This window comes from Petaurus breviceps, unplaced genomic scaffold (genome assembly GCF_028583685.1).
Source record: "Petaurus breviceps papuanus isolate PSGF00001 unplaced genomic scaffold, PetGlider_PUasm1.0 90977, whole genome shotgun sequence".
Classification (NCBI taxonomy): domain Eukaryota; kingdom Metazoa; phylum Chordata; class Mammalia; order Diprotodontia; family Petauridae; genus Petaurus; species Petaurus breviceps.
The window spans coordinates 48,361,796-48,387,564 of NW_027187391.1; the positions used below are offsets into that span (position 1 = coordinate 48,361,796).

Consider the following 25,769-nt stretch of genomic DNA (forward strand, 5'->3'; position numbering starts at 1 on the left):
AGGTGGAAGCAAAATACCTGATCTTTTTCCTTCTCTTGTTTGGTTTTATGTCCTCTTTACCATTTTTCATTCCAGCTAGTATAATCCGTCTTTATAACCTCACTAATGTATAATGTGAAAGTATTTACAGATCCTATACTTGACTATATGCCTCCGTGGGGGGGAGGGGAGGGAGGGGGACAAAAACTTGAGTGAAACTCAAGGAATTGTGGAATTGAATCCTGTAAATTAAAAGAAAACAAATTCATTTTAAAAAATTAAAAAAATATATTTTAATAAAAAAAGAATTTCAGCAACCCAGCGGTTTTTATAGCAAAGAGCTTTAACCTATGAACTTACAAGATTCCATTTGAATCATATTATACAAAATGGATAAGTGCTATGAAAACAATTGCTACCGTGTTTCCCCGATAATAAGACCTATCCCGAAAATAAGCCCTCCCCCGAAAATAAGCCCTATTGAGATTGCTACTGTAGTGAAGGTGATCTGCGCTCCGAGCTGCATCCAGTCAGAGCTGCAGCATTGAGTGCGTCATCCTGTTCTTCCCCAGTGATTTGCTTATTGAATAAAGGTACATTTTTTTTTGTTCACATTTACCTGTTTATTAAAATTGCTGTCAATGTTCATTAAAATAAGCCCTCCCCTGAAAATAAGCCCTCTGGTGTTTTTCTGTCCAAAAAAATAATAAGACAGTGTCTTATTATCGGGGAAACATGGTACATACCCAGGATCTGTGGCTTCATCCCCAAGAAATTTCACACATATGGATGACAGATCCATATAATATTTACTTGCTTGTGAGGGTCTAGAAAGTTTGCTCTTGGAAATCTCTCTTTCCTTAGAAAGGTTTTCTAGAGCCAGAGGTCAGTGAAGCTTTTTAACTCAGGTTCCAACGTAATGGAAGATGGGTAGGATTTTCCCCAAATTGTACTTAGGAAATTATTTATATTTGTGGTTCTAAATGATGTGATTAAAATTGATTTCCCTATTGTCCTGATTAAACTAATAGTACTTTTTTTTTTTTACTAGGGGTTAAAACATCAGGTTACCAGTGACTTCAATATTTTTCTTAGCAATGTGGCTATTCTGAAAACCCAGTGCCCCATACCAAACTCTCAGTCCACTTTTATACAAAAAGTATGCACCTTGGCCAATATGTCCTTGCCTGTCAGCTATTCCTTTTCTTTTCTTCTCCCCTTCTTATACCAAAGTCACACCTTTAGGGTCTTGTTGTGACATTATAGAACAAAAATATGCTAGGTAGACATTTAGAATAGAACAAGTTAAACAATAGCCTTTCAATTTTTCATGCTTTAATCATACATTTTTATTTCCCTCCAGGTTATTTTAACAACCTTCTAAGTAATAACCCATTAGTTCCTCATTAGCTATATCAAACTCTTTGATAGCCTTTGAATTTACTAGATTATTTGTACATTAAATATATGTTTTACATAATTTTAGAACTAGCTACCGGTTTTTTTAAGTTAACTTTAGGCTTTTGGGGGACAGGTACTTTGTATTATGTTTATCCTGTACTTGATATCTTTCTTTCCATAGTTAATTAATATATACTTGTTTGAATGAGTGATGATGTAACTATAGATGATGTTTTTGTACTGTCCTTTTAGTTTTGTTTGGATTTTCATATCCACCTTCATGTTTGATATTCACAAAAAACTGATGAACTAAACATTACAGATGGGATTTTGTGAATTGTGCATGTCTTACAGATAAGAAAACTGACAGCCAGAGAGAGGTAAAGTGACTCGCTCAGAGTCACACAAAGTTAGTGTCAGAGACTAATCATGTTACATTAGGCAAGTTACTTCATTCTCTTACCACCATTAAGGGCTAGCCATCTTATATTTCATGCCTTCAGGACTAAGGTCCCTTCCACCTTTCACAGTGTCAAGTTAAATAATCTAACAAACTAATTTTCACCTGTGGGTGAGAAGATTTTTTTTTTTTGTTTTTTTGTTTTTTAGAGGAGTTTCCTTTTTCAGGTGAGGTATTTTTGGACAATGACTTTCTGGAGACCGTTACCCTCAGTTTTTTTAGTTCAACCAAAGGGAGTGACTCTTTAATGGTGGGGAATACAGATCTAGTAAGAGGAAAGTTTCTGTAGTAGTCCAGTGAGAAAATGAGGGCTTTGTGGCATTCTTAAAATCATACCATGTAGGTGATTATCTTCTCTGCCTATGTCTAAGGTTGACCCTTCCTCCCCGTCTTAGAGAAAATCAGGAGAACTTTCTTACATAGAATGGTTTATCTAGTCTCAGTCTACCAGTAGAAGTAGTTCTGTCTTCTCTGAACACAATCTCTTATCATATCAAATACTTGAGAAAGGTAGAGCTTATTTTGGAACATGACAGCGTTGGTGGGGAGGATACTGCTGATTATTATGACCAGTGGGACTTTTTAACAATTAGAGCTCTCCTACAGTGGGACAAAGCTCCTTCATTAGCAGTAAACTTGCCACTATAAGTTATTATCATACCAATAGTCATAGGTTAAAGCTGGAAAGAACTCCTGCTTTATGGATGAGAAAACTATGGCCCAGAGAAGTGAAATGACTTACTCACACATGGATATCAAATGGAGAACCTAGAATCAAGCCCAGTCCCTTCGATTCTTGGTCTAGTGCATCTTCCACTGAAGATGGTCAAAGGTAATGTGGATGTCCATCTTTCAAGGATGCTAAATAAGAGATTTCAATTCTGGATGAGAATCTGTACTCTATGAGCTCTCTAAGGTCACTCCCAGTTCTTAAGATGTCCTCGATCCAGAAGACAGTAGACATGAAATGGAGGGGAAAAAGATTCTAAGTCTCTCCAATATTCCCTGTCAGTTCATTTCAGTATCACGTTCCCTTTAAGGAGGCTGACCTTTTCATAATTACTTCTTACTCCTTAATTTTCAGTCTCATCTTACTGATTTGCATGATTCAATCTCCCCAATCCTTTAAAAAAATTTTTTTGAATCCTGCCATCCTTTCAAGCTATCATTCTCTTATCATTTTTCTATTATACAACCAGACTCCTGAAAAGAGCCCATTCATTGTTTCTGCTTTCTCATCTCCTCATTTTCATAGACCCTTGTATACAGCATGACCTGCAGCCTCATCACTCAGAGTTCTTCCCCAAAGTTACCATTGGTTTCTTCATTGGCAAACCAGGGACCTTTCTCATTCCTAATTCTTGACTTCTCTGGAGCATTTGACACTGTTGACCTGCCCTTTAAGGCAAGTACATTGTAGTGGTTGAGGCCCTGGACTTGTAGAAATGTGAATGAAAATCTCACTTCAGGCATTTATTAGTTGTATGAGCCAGGAGAAGTCACTTCACCTCTCTCAGCTTCAGCTTCCTCAGCTGTAGAATGAGGGAATGGGTTGAACTCAGAAGTTCTCGCAAGTCCCTGCTAGCTCTAAATCTATGATCTTGTGATCTCTCCTCCTAGACACTCTGATGGGTTTGGGCTTCTAGAAACCACAAGAAGGTATAACAACATTGGAACTTACTCTAAGCATCTCCCATTTTCTTAAGGAAAATTAATATGAGCTCCTAAAGTGAACATATGAAGTGTCTGTGATTTTGTCAGCATGAGGAACTTTTACCAATTTGCACCCCTTGTTGAAAATTAAAATATCAGCAACATTGATATTAAAAAAGGTAAATTAATTAAAATGTCTGATTCACAATAAGCCTATGTATCAAGATTACATAAATGTAAAAGTCCTTTAAACTATAAGCTTGTAAAGTAAGCAAGATTATTTTCAAGTAGATTTTGTGAAAGTTTTAGATCTGTATTAGGTACAACTTTAATTTTTACTGATTTTTTAAACCTTATATTTTACTTTATATTCTGAAAAATAATACATGGATCATTGATAATAATAAGAATAAGCTGTTAGAATTCTTAAAATGATATTGAAATGATTCATTACTCTACCAAATGATATACACTGATTTAGGCCAGTGTAGGGAGAGCCCTCTACCTGTCCCTTTCTGAAGCCCTAGTTAGGTCTAGGACCTGACCAGGTCAAAACAGCTAGTAACTGTGTACTTGCTTTAAACCCTGAACCTGACTCCAAGCCCAACACTCTGTTCATTATACCATGCTGCCATCTAAGATGAAATGAATTTTAAATTTGGCAGGCTTCTCTGGATGCAGCTTTCCCAGATCTGTCTACCTTCTCCCACCAAAAAGGGGGAGGAAAAACCCCTGTATGCTTAGGACAAGGAAGCAGAATCCCACAAAAGAATTTTTCCAACGATTGTCATTACTGGTATCAAAGATATACCCATGCCCATCTGTGCATGGATGTTTCTAGATTGTTTTTTTTTTTTCTGAGTTCATATAGAACTTGTTAGTTGTATGTAGCTCCAATAAATTCTCAGTAATCTAACAAATGTTGCCTCAATCAAACTGAGATCTGGGAAAAACCTTAGTTTAAAAAGGCCAGGGTCTCCTGCTGCATCTGTGTTAGTCACCCTGATCTATATCTTGCCACTGGACCCAGACAATTCCAGAGGATAAAGTGAGGCCTGTGACTTTGCACAGCTCTCTGTCACTTAAATCCAATTAACTTGCAAGTCATGGCATCACCTTCCTGATGTCACGTTCCTCTTTGAGAACAAAGGACAAACAACAAACTAAGAAAAAAAAATTTCTATTTTTATATGTAACATTTTTTACATTAGCCAAATACCTTAATTTTTTTTCTTTTTTAACATAAAAAGACCAGGTAATATTATTTAAAAGGTAAACAGTAATTTTTGAGGAACTTTTCCCTTCTTAATTCCATTCCAAAGGTAACTTTAAACTCTTTTTATTCCTCCTCAGAAAGTTCAGTATCTGGAAACTATAACTGTACATTACAATGCCCTAATGTTAGGCAAATATTTTTAACTTAACTGCAGTGAAGAAGTTTACTTTAAAGAAACCTCTCTGGACATCTGGCAATTTTTCATGTGTTTGTTTTTATTTTTATACTTTTAGTTAATTGAGGCACAAAGGCTATGTTCCCTTTTTCTCCCAGTAGTTATATCTAATGTCATGTCTTGGGATTCTACGCGTTTACAATGAAAGTTCATTTAGGTAAGTTTCTTGCAGATTTATTAACAAAATAAATGATATAATAATAAATAACAAGCAACACCAATGTATTTCTTTCAGCCCTGATAGAGAGGGAAACAGCAACACCTTTTTATGAACATTCTCCAGAAAACCTGTCAGAGTCTAAAATTAGGCCAGAATTGGTATCCCCGGACATTCTTGTCTCCTTAAGGCTTGCCCTTTGTAGTCATCTCTCAAATAGAAGCACTTCCCGTTACTGATGAGCGTAAATAATCCATGGTATTTACATAACACCAAATCTGAACCAGATTGAATCATCTATTAAAAATTGCCTATTTAAAAAGATTAGTTTCTCGTATTGCAGTGTCCTAACTGAATTGATTTTATTTCCAGATTTATTCATCTCAGGAGGAGTAATCATAAATTTATTTCAGTGAAGATAGCAGTAGTATAGGAATGCTACCTTGATTTATTATTTTTACTACTCTTTTAAAAGAGGAGGCTGTTTTAATTATCATTTGTTTAAATAAAAACTCTAATTTTATATCAAGTTGTCATATAATTTCAGTAGTTTCCATTCATTGCCACACGTGGTGCCAGGACCTAAGCCATTTGGGGGTAGTTAGTGCCTCTGTAAAATTGAAGTTCTTAGTGGAAATATTTACTGCATGTCTAAACCATGAGACCTCTAGTCCCCCTCTCTTTTTTCCCTTTTTAAGAAATTGTTTCTTAGTTCACTTGATGGAGTCAGCTCTAGGATGCTGTCTCTGAATAATATTATTAACCAGCCTTTTGAAATATTCTAGTTTGAAATGGGCAAAAATAATTAGAATCTCTTTTAAATTTCACTGACAGCTATGAGCACATGTAATGTTTACAGAGTTTTTCTTAAGATTCCCAGTAGAATTCGTTTTTGTTTTTGAAGTGACTTGGATTTGCTAGACTTTGTTTAAATAATATTGAAATTGATTTCTAAAAGCTAAATACCCTGGCAGCTTATAGTGTTTTATTTTATAATTAGTATTCAACATACAGATACTTGTTAACTAACATGTAAGAGAGGATCATATTTCTAAACAGACTTCTCCATTAGTTACTGGCGTAGCTCCTGTTTTTCAAACTACTGTAAGTCCACTTTCCAAAAGGGTCAGGGAGGCCAGGAAAGAAATGGATCTTGAAAAATGGGAACACTATTGCTGAAATGACATTTGGCTCTTATTCTTTGTTCTGTATAATTAATGTCAAGATGGTAAGTTTATTTTGCTTTTTAAGAAAAGGCAATGAAATTCAGCATTTAAGAGTTTATTGTATTGGTACATTGTTAATTCCTCAGCAACCAAAATACTTGATGTCCTAAGTGAACTCCACTGTAGAATTATAGCTTGATTGAATCTCTAGAATAATGGCATAAATTAAATATATTACATGGCATCAAAGGAAAAAACACTGAAATGGGAGATCTGAATTCTAGTCTCACTCTGCTGTAACTATAATTAACACATGACCTTTGTTTGATGAGCCATTTGTATTTATTACCACTCCTTTAAGAGGATTAGACTAGCTGATCTCTGTTGTCTTGTACAGCTTTTAACATTGCTTCATCTCTCAGGTCCTGTGTTTGTCAGTTTTATTTTTTATTTTTTCCTTTAAAATAATTCAGGCCTTGGGTAGGTTACTTTCTCTCTCTGATCCTTAGTTTTCTCATTTCTGGAGTGAGGGAGTGTAATAAGAATGTAAATTTTAAAGATCTTCCCTGCCCCTAGGCTAAAGTGCACCAGAAGCCTGGGGTGGGAGGCTTGTTTTTCAGTTGATACTTTTTGATTGGCCAGTGGGTCCAAAAGGTTGTTACATTCTCTGAGCCAGGAGAAGGCTATATAAGCCCTGATGTGAGGCTTTGTTTTGGGACTCACTTTGAGAAGTATTCTGTGATTTGATCTGAATTCTGGGAAGCCGTTGTTGAGAGTCCCCCGGCTTTGAAAAAACCCAGATGTGGAAACCCAGATGTTGACTGGGTATGGATGTAATGGTTGGACAGTTTGGAAAGCTGTCTATTTGACCTGTTTCTGTCTTGATAATTCTGTCTGTATGTTCTGAAGTTCGGGGTGCTGATCTTTTTCCCCTGAAGTAGGTAAATGATATACATCTGACTGATTAAAGTAAGCTTGTTAACCCATTTTGAGTTGCTTTCCTTTATCAAAGCAGATCCAAGAACCTGTGGTAGCAGCAAACTGAGGACGTGCTTGGGGTGCTTGCTGCTACAGGGAGTTAGACTAAATCAAGGAATCTTAACCTGAGGTCTTTGAGTAGATTTCAGAAAGTTCAAGAATGTGGATTGAAATAAATATTACATCTTTATTTTCACTTATATCTAACTGAAATTTAGCTTTTCCTTCAATTATTAAAAAAAAATTTTTTTTTGAGAGGGGCTTTACCAGACTGCTGAAGGGCTTCATGGCACACAAAAAGGTTAAAAACCCCTGGACTGAATGAATCCTTGTCCTGAATTCTTTGGCCCATTTAGTAATCAGAGTCCAATTGAATATAGTAAGTACTATGAGGTTTCCCTTTCATGTATTATGAGAACTGAGAGATATCCTTAGGAAATTGTGTGGTCCGACACCTTCATTTTGCAAGTGGACAAACTGAGGTTTAGGGGAAGTGATTTGTTGAGGACTACGCAGTTACTGAGTGGCAGTAATAGGAGTGGAACCCAGGTCTCCTCACTTCCTGGTGCAGTGCTTGTTATTTTACTTACCTACCAATACCAAGTAATATTTTTATCTAGCAGAATAAAGCAAATAGATTGATCCTTCTTAATTCCACCCTACTCCCTAATCCCCACCCTCCCAGCCCACCCTTGAACAAGACTAATTTAAAAAGAAGAAAGTAGCATTACTGAATTTAGACATGAAGTTCAGTCTTATCTGCCAGAGATAACATGTATCACTAGCCACTTGGTTTCATGCTTAGACACATAAATACAAAGCTTCAGAATATTCTAACTGGTTAAGGCTATCTTGTTCTTATTTTGGTATCTGATGTTCATTTCAATCTAAATCTGAGTTTTGTCTCCTTTGGTTTCACCTAGGAATAGGTCTGGGGGTAGGGAAACTGTAGGGTAAAGATGAGCCTTACAATGTGATGGAGAGGCTGAATCAGTAAACACTGTCAGGAAACTGGGAACAAGAATACATCAGTATATGAACCTTTGAGTCAGTTACTTGATGGTTACCAGTGATCAAGGGCTGTGTTTTATTTAGTGAACAGTGACAACAGAGAAGGCTAAGACTTTCTGGATCGCATAATAGATCAGTGAACCAATTACTGTAACCTGCCCCATTGATCATGGCATAGTGGAAAGAAAATCATGTTTGAAGTCAGAAGTCCTGGTTCAAATACAGTTCTTCCAAAGGAAGTATTAAGAGTTCTGTTCTTGGAGGATACCCGAGTTCAAATCCTGCCTATGACGTAACCATGGGTAGGTCTTCTAATGTCTGAGCCTCAGTTTCTTATCTGTACAAAAAGGGGGCCTGGGCATGGTGGTGGGTCTGTTTATACCTATAGTTTCTGCTGCTGGGGAGTCTGAGTCTAGAGGATGTCTTGATTTCAGGAATTCAGAGCTACAGGAATGCTAAAGCCAGTTGAATGTTAATACTAATAAGTCTAGGGGGCAGCTAGGTGGCACAGTGAATAGAGCACCGGCCCTGGAGTCAGGAGGACCTGAGTTCAAATCCGGCCTCAGACACTTAACACAAAAACTAGCTGTGTGACCTTGGGCAAATCACTTAACCCCAATTGCCCTCCAAAAAAGCAAAAATAAATAAAATTTTAAATAAAAAAAATTTTTTAAAAAAAAGATACTAATAAGTCTAGTCCCAGTGACTTCCCCTAGGTGCAGAAGGCCACTAGGCCTCCTGAGGAGGTATGAACCAGCCCAAGTCAGAAAAACAACAGGTTAAGGTATCTCTGCCCATCAGCATTGGGATCATTACCTGAGGGGCCATGGCACTTCTAGTTTGGGTGAGGTGGAAAGACCCAGTCTCAAAACAAAAATAAAATGAGAGACTTGGATTTGATGGTCTCTAGGATTTCCTCCAGCTTTAGGGGTATGATCTATAAGCCTTTCTTAATACCTGTTTGCTCTTGACCAAGTCATTTCAGTTTTCTGGTCCTGAGTTTTCTTCTGTAATTTGAAAGCTTTGTCGTGTTACTAAAGGCTACACCTGGTTTACTTTCTGTGATCCCTTAGTGCATCTTTTCACTGATTTTTAGATAAGGGAGTATCTCAAACCAGAATTACTCTTGTAAGTCTTTAGAAGTCTTCATGTGGATGACAGGGATTGATTCAGAAAAGCAGAACAGGGACCAGTAGGTAAAAGCTATATAGGAAGACAAATTTCTACTTAAGTGGGGAAACTCACTGACAGTTAGCATTGACCAAAAGTAGATTGGGCTCCTGAAGAAGTCACTGACGTTCTTCAGCCCAGGCTGGATTCTTAGTTACTCCAAGTGTTATAGAATGAATGCATATTAACCTTAACCTTCTAGCTTTGGCACTCTGTGAGTAGCCTACATTTAGGTAGCAGTTTTCCACTTTCCAGAGTAGTCACATGTTGAATCCTACACTTTCCAGAGTAGTCACATGTTGAATCCTACCTCAGGAACTGTTAGCTATGTAACCCTGGGCAAGTCATCTAACCTCAGCCTCTAAAATAGAGATAATAGTGAGAATCAAATTAGACAACACTAGTGAAATGCTTTCCAACTTTAAAGGGCTATATAAACGTTAGCTGTTATTATCTTAAAGAGTTGCCGAGAGCCCTGGGTATTTTAAAGGAATTGTCCATACTCATTTAGTAAATATGTATTGAGGCAGGATTTAAACATTTACTTTCCCCATTCTTAGCCTGCCTAGGCCTTTCTTCACTTAGTCACACTGTCTTTCTTTGTTACTGATACAGTCTTTTATTTCAAAGTTCTTAAATGGCCCTAAGACCCATAGCTCCAACCATCTCCTTTTTGTGCAGTTGTCATTCTCGTTTCCCCAGTAATTTCAACTGACCCAGCTGCCCTTCACCCCTCCAGGAAAACAATTTTTAAGTAGTAGACTCCTTCAATATTACTTCTTTATATGGTAGCCCTTGTTGAGGCACAGAATTCCAAATCCATTATTATTTAGTAATGGTGATGTAATACTAAATTACAGTCTATTCTAAATTTTGTAACCTGGTGTAGTCATGTAAAAAACACTTTTTATTTTTTGTTCTGATCTTGTTCAGATGATTCAAAGTAATATCATATGAGACTCTTTGCTAGTCTGCTTTCTAGAGGTGATTATTGTGCATCCTTCAGCGCTCTCTGTTCTTCTACTTCTGAATTGAAACAAACCTCTATATTTTAGCTCATTAGATCTAGCCAATCACTTAAATGTATTTATCTTGCTGCACATTTCCTCCCACCCACCTACACAGTCACTCTCTTAGTTCTTTCAAACATGAATTTTAAAAGTTCCCTTTAAATAAAACCCTGTCCCTTCTATCTATTTTTTATTTTCTAGAATGGGCTTTCTTTGATTCCAAAACTGCTTTTCAGTTTGCTTTAATTTTATACATCAGCTTGTTTAATATGACACATGCAGTATCAAAAATTTCTTTCCAAAGATAGATGCAATTTGATGCAGTTGTTTCTGCTAGTTTAAAAGAAAAGATCCAAGGTTTTTAGCAGCAGCTTTTTTCAGCTATGACCTTCCTCTCTCTAACCATTCAATACTTACTCCTTTCTAAACTAGTTATTTCCACTTCTTGACAATTCCCACAATAGTTTTGGTATGGTAAAATCTTTAAATAGCTGAATTGGATACAGAAGGGTAGGCAGAGGAATACATTCCACAACTACTGACCATAGTTCTTAAGATTAAGAAGCACTTGTTTTACAGTAGAAAAAACTTAAGGTACCACAAACTTCAGTTCAATCCCCAGTTCTGCCATTTATTACCTATACTTGCTACCTATATGATCCTGTGTAAGTCATTTAACCTCTAAAGGCATCCATATACTTATCTGTAAGTTGGGGGGAGGGGAGGTGTGTTGAGGAGGTTTAGACTAGGCTAGATGCCCTCTAAGGTACCTTCCACCTCTAAATCTTTGACCTTAAGTACTCTCTCTGACCCCTGGCTTCCTCATCCGTAAAACAGCAGGTGATAATAGCACCTACATCACAGGGATGGTGAGAAGACTAAATGAGAAAATATGAATCCCAGCATTTGGCCAAACCTTAAAGAGCTACAGGCATTCAAGTTATTGTTTAGTCTTCTAAAATGTTTCTGTCTTAAAGTGATTTTCAAGTTGTCCTCAGACAGTAGAGTGAAAGCTGCGGGATAGGCCCAAACTTGTGAGAATCATGCTAGATTCTTGTTGCAGTGAAGGAGAAGCTAGGTTCAGCTTCTGCCTGTGGCACTTACTGGCAGTGTAACCTCTCTGAACCTCAGTTTCTAGACACGTGGTACTGGAAGGGAACTTGGAAGATATCTAGTCAAACTCTTTAATTTTAAAAATGAGTAAGAGCCAAAGAAGTTAAATGACTTGTCCAGGGTCAAACATGTTTTCTGCTCTTTTCCTTCTATCATGCTGCTGAAATCCTAGCAAGGGAGCTTTCTGAGCTGGGAAGGTGGTCTTAGGTGCAGTGCTGGAGTGAAATTCAGTTTTCCCAGAGAGCAGACTTCGGTCGTGGAGAATGCATTCAGTGTTTTCATTCCTCTACTTGTATTTAATACTTCTTCTTCTCTATGATTTTTCTCCATGGAATCACTGAAGAACTTGGAAATAAACTTAGGACTTTTAAAGGAAATACCACCCAGGTTCAAAACAGTCCTAGCAACTTTGATTGTCATTCCTGGTTGAAAGCATCCAGGCCTAACCTATTTATTGCTCCCACTTGGAACTGATAATTCCTAGTGACTTCCAAATTAATGAAAGTAATGACAATAACAACACAACTTTACAGAGAAAGCTGTAAAAACTTTTTTTTAAAGGAAAATTACTTACTGTTTTGTATCTTTGAAGGGATTTCTAAGGTGAACTGAATGTTGGATTTCTATCCCAGAAATGACAGTTTGGATCATAGTTGCTTTTAAAAAGCAAAATGTTTTAAAACTTTTAATAGCTATCTTGGTCAGTGGTTCTATATCATCATGCCACATACCACTTTGAAGGGAAAAAAATCTAAATTATAAATTCAAGGAAGTTCACACTCAGGAATGATGTGTGGAAAAAGAGAAAGAGAAGCTTTGTTCTCTCCTCCCATCCCCGTCAGCCATGGTGTATAACAGCAAAGTAGGAGATAGCCTGTTCCTTAGTTCAAGAGTTTGTTTGTTAATTGATGGAAGAGAGACAGATGCAAAAAGGCATATAGAAAGTTGGGGGGACTCCTTCCTTTTACAGATGAGGAAACTGAAGCCTGTAGAAGTAAAATTATTTGTAGTGACACTGCTAGATATTGGGAAAGCAAGGACTAAAGCTTAACAACAACAACAGCATTTATATTATCTCATTTTATCCTCACAGCAACCCCAGGAGATTGGTGGTGTTATTATCTCCATTTTATAGATGGGGAAACTGAAAGAAGCAAAGGCTAAGTGATTCACCGTAAGAGTCACTCATCTAAGAAGTGTCTGATTCAGGCTTCGAACTCAGGTCTTTCTGACACCACAGCCCAAGTTCTGTCCACTTTTCCAGCTAGCTTTCTGACTCTCAGCTCTAGAAAAAAATGGGCCATCCATACTATTTCTTTTCAGACTTTCCGCTCGAAGAGTACGGGAGTGCTTACATGGTACAAAAAGTATCATACTGAATCTAAACTTATCCTCTCTCTTGTCCTAGGTGTTCTACCCCAGCAGAGATGGCACGAAGATCCCAATGTTCATTGTGCATAAGAAAGGAATTAAATTAGATGGCTCTCACCCTGCTTTCTTGTATGGCTATGGGGGCTTCAATATATCTATTACACCAAGCTACAGGTAAATGTAGAATACTTTTGAGACCGCAGAGTTTTGTTTGTTATCCCAATTTATAGATCCCCACAGAAAAATCATCAGACTTGATTACCTTTAAAGATAAGTAAAAGGAATTTTCACTTGGGAACCTCTCAAAGTCATTTTATTCAGGTGTTCTAATATAATCTCTGAATTTAATAATCATGATGAGATAATCACTTCTTTTTCCTGATATAAATTAAGCATTTCCTTTTGACTTAGAAGTGTCCTTATCAATAAGTACTCATTTTCTGGTGTTTTGCTTTGTTTTCTGAGCAGGCCCTGTAGTTTTTGAAATGTAAAGATCAATGGAAATACTCTCAGTGATCGTCTTAGGGATTTGTTCTGTAGGAACCAGAAAGCTGAATATTTATCATAGAAATCTTATTTCTCCTCTTCTCTACATTTGTTCTGACGTGATTTGCATTACAGGATCATAGACTTAAAACTGGAAGGAATCTTGGAAGTCAGGTAGTTTATTCCCTCTTACTTTATAGATAGAAACATAGAATTCTACTCAGAATGATGGAATGGCTAAGAGACAAAATATGGATTGAAACCCTGGTCCCATGACTCCATCCATTGCTGTTTTCATTGTACCACTTACATTTGAGGGAAAAAATCATAACCCAGATTGCTGATAACAGCATGATTGGCTTGAATCACAGGCTTAAGGTCAATGTTAGGAACTGCCTTAATGCGCATTTATTAAAGTGTCTGTTCCTTGTAGGGAAAGGTAAGCAAGGATGCACGTTGCCTTATTTCTATCCCTTTCAGATCTTTAACTTGCAGCTTATTGAAGAAAGGAATATCATTACTATATTCCCAGTTATTGGACTCGGGAAATGAAAAATCCTTATTCTATTGCTTTACTCTTGCTCATTTGGAATCATGATATTTAGAGAGACTTTGAGAAAAGACATTTCATCTGCTAACTTTAAAATGGGCAGAACTGCAAATGTTTTATGATTTTGGAAGAGAAGTTCTTGGCATTAGGTTTTCCCAGTGTTGTGATGGACAGCTTTTGGCTTCATATGCTATGAGCACGAGTACCTTGTGACTAGTACAGGTCTTTGCAACCTTTTTTGTGTCATCAGCCCCTTCTCAGAATAATGTTGTTTGATGCCATCAGTCAAGCATGTAGAATGATAAAGGAAACCAATTTTATTCAAACCATAGTTATCAAAATATTTTTGAAGCAATTTCCTATTTCCCAGGTTAAGAACTCCTGGATTAGAGGATATTCTTGTAGACACCCTCATATGACCATCTGGGCTGCAGCTCAGATGCCTTTCATTAGCCTGAAGGTAACAACCCTCCCATTATGTGTTCCTTACACCGAAGTTGTTTTTTACATGGCCTGCTTCTACCACCAAACCTGGTGCTATTAGACATAGGTGCTCAGTAGATAATTGTTGATTGAATTAGATTAGTGAACACTGTTGGCATAAAATACATCTTTTACCTTGCCTTTCAAAATTTTTCTCACTTATTTTGTGTTTGGGTATATGTATGTATGTACGTGTATGCCTATGTCTGAGTGTGTGTATATACACATACTACATGTGTGTATACATATACGTGTGTGTGTGTGTATATAGAAAACATTTGCATTCCTAATGTGAGTCTGGTTCCACAATTCATGATTTAGGCATCTAAAAAAACATACAGGCTTTTCTCTTTGTATCAGATAACCATTTGTTGAAGCCTTCCATCTTTCCCAGAAATGTTTATAGGCAGCAACAACAAAAAATCACAGGGCCTGTTAGTGAGGAGAACTATTTGCTTTATTCAAATATTCATAATTTATTTACTACAGAAGTTTTTAGCATTTAGAGCTGGGAGGGACCTTAGAAATCATCTAACTTAGGAAACAGACTTGGCGTTCTTTATCTTACTGCTGCTCACATCACAGGTGCTAGATTGCTAGTCTAGAACTTTCAAGTTTCTATAATTGGGATTATAGTTTGGGGACAAGCTATGGATTATGTACTTGGGGGTAAAGTTGCGTCCTCCTTGTAGTTCAGCCCTAATGTGGGAGCTCCCCAATATTGTAGGCTTGCTATCACTGGGGTCTGGATAGCAGCAGTCACTGTTGGGGTGCCCTGTAGAGAAAATGATGTTTCACACGATAATTGCACACTTCAACAGTACTAAGAATCTGTTATTAAACCGTTGTGATCATCACATCCAATATTAAGTACATTTTCTATGCAGAGTATGACCATTTTCTGTTTAAATATTCAGACAACACAGAATTCATTATTTTTTGACAGTTCTCCCATCATTTCTGTGAATATTTTCCAGTATTTCTTTTAAAAATTCACATTATCCAGGTTTGAGGCATTTCATGTAAGAGACAGTTATATATCCTTTTTTTCTCTGCAAACTTGACTTTTAATTTCCTGTTTCTTGTAAAAAACAAATATATATGTACATTAAACAGGTTTTTGTTCTTAAATAAAAGACCTTTACATTCAGTTATTTGAAATTCAACTCTTTAAAAAAGAAATTTCCTATCTTTCCCCCATCCTCTTAAAACATGCAGTTTATTTCCTAGGCTTTCCCACCCTCAATGACTGGCCTTTGGCTAGATTATTTGAAATCTATCCAACACCTTTGCAATATATGTCCCTCCCATGAATGGTATTGTGAACTGTATGACTACCACATTGTGAATTTAGTTTAGACCACCCATTCCAACACAGACTGTAAAGCCAAATTCAGGTAATTTATGAATTATCACTAACATTTCACAACTTCTTTTTGAGTGCCTGCTAGTTATTTGTTGGGGTATGAAGACACACTCCCTCCTCTTGTGGAGCTTACTGTCTAGCTGTCAGTACAGGACATAAACATGAAGCCTTTGGCATTATCAAGAAATAGATTCAGAGAATCCCTGAAAATTGAAGAATTTGGAATCCCCATAGTAGATTAAGAGAAACCAAGGAGAAAATGATAACAGAATATGAGTTCTTTTTCCTCTTGCCTTCTGGCTTTCCCTAGTTACAGAGCGCTTATTAAAGTTAATTCCAATAATATACTGAATGTTATTTTTTTTAAGGTCTTATTTTATGCAGGGGGCTTTGATTTTAACAATTAAAAAACAATGTAGTTCCTGCCCTCAGGGAACTTAAGTCATCTGAGGGTGATAAAATGTATGTTGATAACCAGAATCCCAGCTAAAATATGTGAAGGTCCTTAAATGCCAAGATAAGAAGTTTGGGCTTTAGTTATTAGGTAAAAGGAAGTCATTGTCTTTTTTTTTTCTTTCTTCTGTATAGAGGTGATATATATCTTGTTTTATAGGAAGTTGACTATGAACATAACATATAGAACATAGTAAAGAGGAAAAAACTGGAAGGGGGGACCTAATAATAATAGCAAGCATTTATATAATGCCTACTATCTGCCAGTCACTGTGCTAATAAGCTAGTAATTTTATAGTTGTAAAGGTATTAACTGGGCCATGGTTAACCAACTCAAATTCTCAGGTGGATCTATGGTTAGAAAGTTCCCTCTAAAGATACAGATCAAAAACCACCCATGCCTCTCCAAACTGTGTGTTACTTGCCCATGTCCTGCCTTAAGCTCATCACGTGGAATCCATTTAACAGGATTGTGACCTTTCTCCTGACATCCTCAGGGTATCAATGAAACCTTCTGGCTTTCTACCTGTTATCTCATGTTCTCATCACATAAAAAACCCTTCTCTTCCTATTACATAATTCCTTGATAGTATATTTTACTCTTGATCTTTAGAGTTCTTCATTTTATCACATACTACAGCCTGTTTACCTCCACCTTGTGCTTCTCCATTTCTCTCTGTGTGATATTCATTTGGAATCCTTTGGAGACTGTTATATTCTTAATGTCCCCAGGCATACAGCAATATTTGTAGAATGTTGGAATTAAAAAAGACGAGCTTCTGCCTTTATTTATCATAATTTTGAAATCATTTTTTAAAGAAGAAGCTTTGCAATTTCTTGGGCATGTTCCAGTTAACAGGTTATCTTTTCTGCTCAAAGTTTTATCTCTCCAGGTGGTCTTATATCGCTCTCTGGATCATGGAATTTAATAATGGAGTCACTGTCTATGTAATGAAAGCATTAGTCCAGTTTGCATGTAATATTGTATATATGAAAAGCAATGAGAGTAGCTTTGTGCTAGGTTGTATAAGGTCTTGAATTCCAGGTGAAATAGAGTTTGGACTTTGTCACAGGTATTTGGAAGCTACTTTTTGAATGAAGAATGATGTCCTATAACATCAAGTTTTGGGGAGAGGAGACTTCTAGATAAAGACATCCAGCTAATATTATTAGTTGGAAATAAGAGACTGGAGTTGCAACCTAAAAAGGACAAGCATCATGTATCTTTATACAGTGCCTCTTTTCTAAATATATGCTGACTAAATATTTCATAACTTTTTTAAAGTAACAAAGTATATTAAAGGCAAGGTACATAAAGCTTCTGAAAATAACGATAATAATGACCTTGGTCAGAATTCTAAGAAAATCTTTTCTAAGACTTTAGCCACCAGCATTATTTAATACACCCAGATGTTTGTAGAAAAATACATTCAGTTTGATCCAGTAGTCCCTGTATCATATTCACACCTTTATGAAGTATTTATTGCTATTCTGCATAGTGATGTATTTGCAAATACAGAGAAATAGAAGCACTAGATACTCAAATGAAAATTTGTGGTAGGGCTTAATAGCCAGACATCACTCAGGAAAAATTATATAGTCTGATTAAATTGTCTAATTATGTGATCATTCTGGGCTCCACGTTTAAATAATGCCACTTGCAGCAGAGCATTTTTGGGTTGTTTAGGTGCAGTTTATGTTTTTGAGAGGAAAGGAAATAACACCAGCAGCTAGAAAAGTAACTAAAGATAATTGTTCTTTTTGTTTGTTTCACAGTGTATCCAGGCTTATTTTTGTGAGGCACATGGGTGGTGTGCTAGCAATAGCTAACATTAGAGGAGGGGGTGAATATGGAGAGACCTGGCACAAAGGTAAGGCAAAAACAAAATGTTTTAATCAACAATGACATTGTGATTTTTTTTTTACTTTTTCTACTCCTACCCCTCCCTTAGCCTAACCCTGCTTGTTTGACAAAGAAAATATAGACATCTCTGCACATGTATCAACACCTGCCCATTTTTTATTTTTCCTTTTCCACATATGTTGTTTTACAATTGGAATATATAATAGCCAGATTTCCAAGCTATTTCTGCAAAAAAAAATAACCAAAATTGTTTACATTGTTGGTTTCTTAAAATATGTGGAGGTCATCTTTTAGAGGTGGATTCCTATAGGTATATTGCCTATGTCTGACTTTTTTGATGTCGTGTTTAATTTCACTATTTTTCCCTTATTCTCTGTATTATAAGGAATAGTTCTTGAGAAGGGGGATGTAGCTGATGCAGAACAAAGGATATCAGTAAAGATTATTTTTGAAACCATATATAAGATAACCCTTTATAGATAATTTACTCAATACAAACTTTTGAGTGAGAAACTAGATATTTTTTTAAAGTCATCCCGTAGCTAACAGTTTCATGATGAACAGTTTTTCTCCTTGACTCAAAACTTCTGGTGTTAGCCTTCTTTGAAATGTACTTTTTTATCCCAAACTAACTAGCTGTGTGAAGGCCAGGGTTAGTCTCTTGCAGCTATTTTATATAGTTAGGACTATGTACAAGCCAACCTAGCAGGTCAGGACATCTTCACCCTTAAATCACATGGTCTGCCCAAAGGCAAGTGCCTCGGTTTTCCTCTTCAAATGAAACTCAGTAATCAGGGAGAAATAAAATTTAGTGGGAATGTTAACAACTTGAAAATACAGGCAAAAGCAGCTAGTAGGTATCAGAGTTCAGGGCCCAGCACTCAAAGCACCAGGGCCAGAGATTTCACCCAGTTTCTTTCATTTTGAACACAACAGTCTGAGACTAAAACATTTCCCATGACCATGACTTTTTGGCTTAACTCCATTCCCAAACTTAAGCAAAATATTTGTTCTTTTCCTCCACCACCCAGGACCTAAACTTAAATTGGACTGATAAACTAGAGCTTGACTTTAGAAACTTTCCCTAGACCAAACTGAGATTGAGTACTAGGGCTAGAAATATCCCTGTTGTTTTTTACTGTAAAACAATCATATTTGCAGTGTGATAAATTTTAAAAGCAAATCTTTTGCCTGGAAGGTGGCTGATAATTGAGTTTAAAAATGTAATAGTCGCTTAAAAAAGTCACTTCTATGTTACAAGTAATATATCTTAAAGCTAAGTAATCATAGCTGATTTGTTTCTCCCATGGTTTCTTATTAAAATCTTAATAACATTTATTTTGATGTGTAAAAAAAAAACTTCTTTAGTTCTATTACTTCATCCTTAATCAGATTTCTGCAGAAGTAGTTCGTCTTAGATGCATAATTATATATGTATCTACTTTTTGTTCATTTCATAGGCAACTTTGATGTTCTTTCTTTTGAGGGTGTGCCTATGAATTTTGACTTTTTCCCAGACCGAGTATCCAGAGTAATTCAATAAACTTTTCTCCTTTTCATTTATTGTTTCCTCTGGTCTTACACTTAAGGGAAATGGCTTGAAAATGAATGGAAAAGCCCCAAATCTCAGAAGAGGCATAGTATTAGTTCTTTTTATACATTTCCAGCGATATAAGCTCTTATTTGAGGGAGTTGGCTTTTCCCTCCAAGGACCTGAGAAGTTAAAGAACTTTTCAGTGGTGTTGAAAATTGTGTTTTTGGCTCGTGTAGATATAAAACAGCTTCTAGTAAATCTTCACATAAATATTGTTCCACCTCCCTAAGTTTAGCAGGCCTCAAATCAAACTTATTATGCTTCCTGTACCCCCAACTCAGAAGGCACTCCTTTTCTCATTTTTGAGGGCAAAAAAGGCTGGGGCACACTGAAACAAAAATGAGGGAGAATAATTCTTCTGTGCAACATGACTGATTTGAAAATGTGCTTCATGGAAATGTACTGTGTAGAGCCATATCATATTGTATGCTGTCTTGGAGGGAAAGAGGGAGAAAACTTAAAACTTATAGAAGTAAATGTTGAAAAACTAAAAAATAAATTAGTACATTAAAAAACAAAAAAAGTTTACATGCTTAATTAACAATATATTTAAAAAGAAAAGCAGGCTATACATGATAGAAATACACAGGTTCTATGTACAATCTTCTTTTTCTGTTCTTCCCTCTATATGGAAATTCTTGTTTTATTTGACATTCTTTTGAAAGGAAATGTAATATTGGTCTTTTAATTATAACAAATCAGGAAAATATTACATATTGAAAAGGTTTTCTATAAGTTTTCACATGATATTAAGTTCATATTTGAATGGGGTCATTAAAGATGTGTAACAGAATCTGTCCCACAAGTCTGTTAGTGTGAATTATAGCCCACTTGTTCCATAATGCAAGCATTTTTTTATTTAGGACTCAAGAAAGCATTGGGGTTGGGGGCATACCCAATTATCTCATCATTTCCTTGAGCTGAAATTTTTTTTTTACCTTGTTGTAAGTTTCTTTTGAATGTGTGGTATTATGAGGTTTATGGAGTGAACTCTCAGTACCTCCCCTTCCTCCCCTGTTTTTGGTAGGTGGTATCCTGGGCAAAAAGCAAAACTGTTTTGATGACTTTCAATGTGCTGCTGAGTATCTTGTAAAGGAAGGTTACACTTCACCAAGGAGATTGACTATTAACGGAGGCTCAAATGGAGGACTTTTAGTGGGTAAGATTTATATTTCTGTTCATTGTACTTGCTTCTTAAATACTAAGTAAGTTTTCAGAGAATCTTATTTGAGGACATTCTTCGGATTATTCTAGTCAGTGGAGAGAAGATGTACAGATAATCTAAGATGGCAAACAATTCAAAAACTATTTTCAGTATTTTATAAAAATGTGTTGGGACATGCATTTATTTAGCACCTACTATGTGCTGAGCATTATTCTTACTAGTTGAGGCAGTGCTATGGAAGCTTGATTTTACAGAAGGATTTACATAGAATGAATCATAAAATGTTAAAGCTGAAAGAGAACATAAAAATTATATTGTCCTTTCCTACCCCAATCCCCTGTCTCCCCTTTTTAAGATAAAGACATAGAGACCCAGAAAGGTAAAGTCTAAGGCCACACAGCTGTTTTGGTGGCAGAGTCGTGAGCCCTCTACTCCATTTCTATCAACTGTTCCCATTTCTACATTTCAGTCTTAAATATGCACCATTTCCTCAAAAACATTTTAATTTAAAATCCTCTCCATGCTTTAACCTCCTTGATACTAACATAAGGAAAGTTGTCTGATTTTAGAGGTGCTATGTTCAAGTGTGACCTATTTTCAGATCAGCAGGATATATAAAAATACAAATGGCACAAGGCAAGTATACTGTGATGAAGGTAACATTGGTTAGCTTGTATTCCTGGGTGATTGCCACAGTTTGCCATGGATAATCAGCTATTTGAGAGGCTGCTGACCTAGGAGCCAGGAAGACTCCCTCTGACATATACTTGCTATGTGACCATGGGCAACCTCTCCAGTTACAGGAGCCCCTGCATTGGTAGGAGAAATTTCCTTATCCAGGCAATAATCCCAAAAGCAGTGAAATCACAGTTCCAGTGCCTATCCCTATCATAATATACTATGTAATTAATCATCCATATTTAACAAAATTGTACTTCATTTTTCAAAGAAAAACTTACAAGTAATTTTACATATAACCATCAAATAAATTATACTGTCTTAAGAATCTTTCTCTGATTCTTTCTTCTCAGATTCATCTGTGAATTTCTTATATTAGTTTCTCTGATATGTCATATACTTAACTGATTCATTGAAGTATATATATTTCAACTTTCTATGGCTGTTTTAATCCTAAAAACAGTTTGGACACCTTAGAAAAATAATCAACATTTTATAAGTAATAAGTTGTGTTGATGTTCAGTATTCCACACATTATTGTGTCAGTCTCTCTAAGGTCATGGGAGGAATAATTACATATACAAGATATTTATAAATTCTTTGATCATCTGAGATTTATTCATAGTAGATTAGTAGAAATACCTTGCTTTCCTTGTTGATGTCCATGTAGATTTTCTTATTTGATCTGGCTATCAAGGTGAAAGTGAGGACCAGTTGGGAGTTCTGTGATTTGTGGGATTTGCAGAGGAGAAATGCAAAAGTTCAGATAGTTTGAGAAGGCACTACAAACTGCAGATTTTCATGTATCTAGATTATACTTGGTTTTAACCCACATGTAAGATAAGGTTTTGAATAGCTTGTGTAAATTTCAGTGCACAAAGCTTGAGCACAAGTCTTCACATTTCTTGACTATAAAAGCATACCAATTTTTGAGTGTTATCCTTCATTCTATTTTCTAAGTTAATATAAAACTTTAACTCCTACGTGTAATAAATTTGTGAATCTAGTCTACTCCCACCCTTCACTTCCCCCATATTCTTAAAAGTAAAATAAAGTTGTACAACAATTGTATAAGCACCATTCTCTTTAAGTAATAAAAATATATTCTTCTCTAAATTTGAGAGAGATGAATATGAAAAATAGGTTATTTCAGAAAAGGCATAAATTTTCTTATGGTCTGCATTGTATCTTTACATACCTATTATATTTAAACATCTGTCCCTCTTTGAAATTTTTCATCAGTATTTGGTATGTAAAGTGTCTACAAATGAAGTCTGTCTGTGCCTAGCATAACATGTTCCATGTTGAGTCAAATCTTTCCCCCTTTTACCATTTCTTCTGTGAATCCCATCCCCCCCCTCCTTTATTGACCTTCACACAATCCTATTCTTATTGTCAAGGATTAGCTAAAGATCACTCTACCTCCTTAGTCAACTGTTCCAGAGCCTTCAGTACTCTTTTCCCAGGTGGCCAGCTTCCTTACTAAAAAAAAGATCTCTCTGGGTGGTTAGATTTAGCACAAAAGAAAGGATAAAAACTGGAAGAATGAGAAGGGAGAAAGAAGATGATACTGGGGAAGTTATACAATAAAAGGTTGACTGGCAAGAAGAAATTGGGAGGAGGAGTTGCATTAATGTCAAAGTCATTATGAGAGGTAACAATGGCTAGACTAGACAAGAGTTAAAGAATCAGTCAGTAAGTATTCATTGAGTGCCTGTGTGCCTGGCATTGTGCTGGGAACTGGAAACACAGTATATAAAGTACACTGTAGGTTCAAAGAATGAAGAGTCCTTACCTGAAAGGAACATATGTGAGGAGCGGAAGAGAGATAAAATATCCAGGATCAAAGGATAAACCGCATGGAACGATCCATTGGCAAAATAACACTGATTAGGTATTAGGAGATCTGAGGTCGACCTAGTTTGTTCTCTAGCTAGTTGTGTGAATTTGGTTAAGTGATGTAATCCCTTAGCCTCAGTTACATTTATAATATGAGTGGATTAGACAGATTAATCTGAGGTTTCTTTTAGCTTAAAGATCTGTGAGCTACAAAAAGGGTCATATTCGTGGCCATGGGCCTTTTGGGTCATAATTTGTTTTAATAATTCTCATATAACTTGAGGTTCAATCTGTCTGCCCTTCTGTTCTTCCTTTTAGCTGCTTGTGCTAATCAACGCCCTGACCTCTTCGGTTGTGTCATTGCCCAAGTTGGAGTAATGGACATGCTCAAGTTCCATAAGTATACCATTGGCCATGCCTGGACCACTGACTATGGTTGCTCTGATACAAAAGAACATTTTGAATGGCTTAGCAAGTAAGATTCTTGTTTCATTTATTATCTAATGGTTAATGCTTTGATTTGTACAGTTCTGAAGTGAGTTTTTCTCTAATAGCCTTTTAAAAAATATTTTATTTATGCTTTTTAAAACATTGCCTTCCCTTACCAAAAACCACTCCCTCCCCTGCCACAGCACTTCTTCCTCCACAGAGTACTGCTTTGGTGGTTTTGCCTGATTCTATACATGTGGTCGGTCCCCCTCCCTTTCTGCCAAGAAAAGAGAAATGTCTCCCCATTTGTCTTTGGAATCAAGATTGGCCACAACACTTAATAGCTTTTTCATATAGTGCTTACACAGTTTATTGCTCTCACTTTCCTTAACCCTCAATATTGAGGAGAAAATTCATCCCTACATTTTAGGAAGAGTAGATATTTTAGTGCTAAAATGAGAGCAAAGGTAGGGCACAATTTACCATGTAGATATAATAGATCATAGCAGGTTTCTGATCTCCATCTCCCTGATGATCTTGTCTAAACTTATAGCAGACATTGCTAAGATTCATTTCTTTCCTCTTCCCATACCAGTTTTTAAAAGAAAATAGAAAAAAACGAATTCCTGATAGGAGTAAAAGCATAAAGGCCAATATTACTTGTCCACCTTACATCCATATGTCTTCTCAAAACCCTACAGCAAGACAGAAAGGCAAACTTGCTTGTCAGTTCCTTCAAAAGAAAACCACCATAGATTATACTAGGTGTATACATACAGACATGTCAGTCAAACGTCTGTCAAGCATCTTCTGTATGTCAGGCATTGTGCTTAAGCCCTAGGGATACAAAAAGAGGTAAAAGACAGTCCCTGCCTTCAAGGAACATACAAGACAACAAATGAACGGGTATGTTCAAACAAGCTGTACGAGAGAAATAGCAAATAATTGAGAGAAAGAAGGCGCTAGAAATGGGAGGTTGAGAAAAGTTTCCTTTAGAAGGTGGGATTTTAGTTGAGACTTAAAGGTAGCCAAGAGGCAGAAATGAGGAAGGCATTCCAGGAAGGGGGGCTGCCAATGAAAATATCTGGAGCTAAGGGTTGGAATGTTTTGTTCATGGAACAGCCAAGAAACCTGTGTCACTGAAACAAAGAGTATGTGGCAGAGAGTCAGGTGAACTGGAAAGGTAGAAGGGAAGCTAGGCTATGAATGTCTTTGAATGCTAAACAGAGGATTTTGTCTTTGTTTCTGGAGGTGATTGGGAACCACTGGAATTTATGGAGTAGGAGGGTGACATAGTCTGACCTATGCTTTAGGAAAATCACTTTGGTGACTGAAAGGAGGGTAGATTGGAGTGAGGAGAAGCTTGATGCAGGCAGACACAGCACAGGCTATTACAGTAGTCCATGTATGAGATAGTGAGAGCCTGCACCAGGGTGGTGGCTGAGTATAGGCTAAAATAGAGCGAGGTAGATCAAGAAAAACAATAGATACAATTGCTACAATAATGTAAAACTAATAATACTAAAAATGGTAATAATATGTCAGACATGGTAGCTATGTTGATTGTTTTTCCTGTTTTTCTTTGTTAGAAGGGCAGGCTTACTATTATAGGGAAAGGTGGTACATTGGAGGAGAAAATGAGGCAAAAACATAAAGAAAAAGCATCACTGTTTGCAAAAAGTCCTTGTATTAATCATCTTCCAATACACACAAATCAATCGATAAACATTTATTAAGCATTTCCTATGTGTCTAGTGGCCCTCCATTTACAAGACCCTGTGCTAGGTGTTGGGGATACAAAAACCAAAACCAACCAACCAGACAGAAAACAGGGAATTTATAGTCAACTGTAATTCTGCCTTGAATTTGAAGTAATTTGTTTTCATGACATTTTCAGAGACTCAGGGGTGCTACATTTGACAGTGGGAGCTTACAAAAAAAG

General features: G+C 36.5%; 1 protein-coding gene across 2 annotated transcripts in view; it reads left to right on the forward strand.

Moving 5' to 3' along the window:
- PREP (prolyl endopeptidase) overlaps positions 1 to 25,769 on the forward strand; it is a 292,033-nt gene that overhangs the window by 254,665 nt on the left and 11,599 nt on the right. For both annotated transcript variants that reach the window (XM_069077132.1, XM_069077131.1), the window contains 4 exons: positions 12,958 to 13,094; positions 18,035 to 18,129; positions 20,744 to 20,875; positions 23,717 to 23,873. In XM_069077132.1, the coding sequence (XP_068933233.1) occupies positions 12,958 to 13,094; positions 18,035 to 18,129; positions 20,744 to 20,875; positions 23,717 to 23,873 (521 nt within the window). The remainder of the gene's footprint in view (positions 1 to 12,957; positions 13,095 to 18,034; positions 18,130 to 20,743; positions 20,876 to 23,716; positions 23,874 to 25,769) is intronic.